This window comes from Tupaia chinensis, unplaced genomic scaffold, assembly GCF_000334495.1.
Source record: "Tupaia chinensis unplaced genomic scaffold, TupChi_1.0 Scaffold138060_1, whole genome shotgun sequence".
NCBI lineage: Eukaryota > Metazoa > Chordata > Mammalia > Scandentia > Tupaiidae > Tupaia > Tupaia belangeri.
Window position 1 is genome coordinate 1,396,535 of NW_006197961.1, and position 2,224 is coordinate 1,398,758.

At 64.3% G+C, this 2,224-nt stretch overlaps 1 protein-coding gene across 1 annotated transcript in view; it reads right to left on the bottom strand.

Moving 5' to 3' along the window:
• Window positions 1-1,490, bottom strand: part of PODNL1 (podocan like 1) — a 9,663-nt gene extending 8,173 nt beyond the window's left edge. Inside the window, 3 exon segments of the mRNA XM_027776761.1 lie at window positions 12-105; window positions 968-1,189; window positions 1,347-1,490. Of these exon segments, the coding sequence (XP_027632562.1) occupies window positions 12-105; window positions 968-1,189; window positions 1,347-1,349 (319 nt within the window). The 5' untranslated portion in view covers window positions 1,350-1,490.
• Between the last annotated feature and the right edge of the window lie 734 nt (window positions 1,491-2,224).

Genomic DNA, 2,224 nt, shown 5'->3' on the forward strand with positions numbered 1-2,224 from the left:
GGGGGCCTCACCTTCAGACGAGATGAGGTTGTTGTGGAGGTTGAGGGTCCGCAGGTCGCTGAGGCGCGACAACTCGTTGTAGGGGAGCTCCTGGAGCTGGTTGTTCTGCAGGGCGGGACGGGAGGCACACCCCGACCCCAAGGCCTTCACCCACAGCCATGACCCTGACCTCGGCTCCCCAGCAACCCCCAGGTCATCACAACCTCCCCGACCCGGCCCCAAATAACCTCCATCTGCCGGCACGTTGACCCCAATGCCTCGTCACCCCTCAATCAACCCCAAACAACCCTGTAACCAAGACATGCACCCCCTAGCCCCCCCACAATAGACCCCAAACACCAGTTACATTGACCCATAACTGCCAAGATCTTGACCCCAACATTCCCCCCAACCCACCCCATAAAACCAGTAACCACCAAGACATTGACCGCTGGTGCCCCCATAATTGGCCCCAAACACCCCATTACACTGATCCCAGTCTCATAACCAAGATATTGACCCCAACACCCCAACACCCCACAATCAACCCCATAAAGTCCTGTAACCACCAAGACATTGACCCCCCCATCACCCCGCAATAGACCCCAAACACCCCATTACACGGACCCTTAACCGAGATCTTGACCCCAGCTCTCCATCACCCCACAACCTGTACCTCCAACACATTGACTACCCAGCACCCCAAGAATCACCACTGCAACTTCACCACATTGACCCAAACAGCCAAGACCTTGACCCCAATACCCCCACAATGGCCCCCAAACAATGCTAGAACCAGTAAGATAAGGGTGAACCCCCACCCCCAGCCCGCCAGTCCCTCCCACTTGCAATGTCCCCACCCAGACTCCTCCCTGTCGTCAGGGTCACCTTCTCTCATTGCCAGCTCCTCACCTCCCCAACATCCACGCTCCCCCTCCTCTGACCTCTGCCCCCAGGTCTTTGCCCTGCTGTCCGCGGGGCACCCCACCTGCAAGGAAAGGTGCTGAGCGACCCTGGTGATGTTATCCGGGAACACCCGCAGGTCCAAGCCGGCGCAGTCCACCGTGTCGGCCCGGGGGCAGGAGCAGCGTGGGGGGCAGGCCCTGGGCGGGGGCTGCGAGCTCTCCCCGAGGTGGGGGAAGTTGGCATCTTCCATGCCAGGGGCGGGCAGGGGGCCCGACCACAGTACGAGCAGCAGCAGGCTGACCCGCTGGGGAGAGAGGGCATGGTGGGCTGTCCCCAGGTCGGCTTGGGTCGCCATGGTGACCGCGCATCTCCCCCCACCCCTGGCGCAGGGGAGGGGGGGAGCGGCTGGGGGGGGCACCCGGTTAGCAGAACTGGAGTGGGGGATGCTGGTGCCACCTTACCATAGCCAGCCTCGGCTCTGCCGCCTGGCCCGAACTGCTGACCTGGCCTCCCTGCTGGAAACCAGGCGGTCACCTCCTGGAGCCTCCGCTGTGGCTGCCAGCGCCCCCCCATCTCTGCACGGGCCACCCCCCTCGCAGCCTGTTCTCCAGGGGCTTGGGGGAGCTGGCCCAACCCCTTCCCCGCCCTGGGGAGGGGAGACCATAGCCAGCCTCGGCTCTGCCGCCTGGCCCGAACTGCTGACCTGGCCTCCCTGCTGGAAACCAGGCGGTCACCTCCTGGAGCCTCCGCTGTGGCTGCCAGCGCCCCCCCATCTCTGCACGGGCCACCCCCCTCGCAGCCTGTTCTCCAGGGGCTTGGGGGAGCTGGCCCAACCCCTTCCCCGCCCTGGGGAGGGGAGCGAGGAGCGCGGGCAGCAGGCCGGATGGGGTGGTGAGAACAGGCCAGCCCGTCCCTCGGTCCCCCCCCACCTCTACCACCCCAACCACCCCAGCTTCGCTTTCGTAACCTCAGCCCGCCTGGGCTGGCCACGGGAACTAGGAATGTTTGGAGAAAAGCTGGGATTCGCCCTGTCTGGTATTTGGGCCAACCGCAGGAGTGGGGATGGAGGAGCAGGGGAGGCTTTGGGGCACTGGAGTCCCAGAGGAGGAGCGGGGATGGCATTGAGGGGTCAGAGGAGACCCGGGCTCAGCCTGCCAGCCCTGACCCAAGTGTGGGGACTCTTGTCTAGCTCTGCCGCCCAGGCCCCTCCTCTCTGCTAGCCGGACTGGCTGGCAGACCTACACCCCACCTCCCCAAACGACCACAGCGGCCGGAACGGAAATGACATATACCCAGGCACCGGGCTGGTGGTTACTGTTGTGTGCTTGGTGCCAGCCTG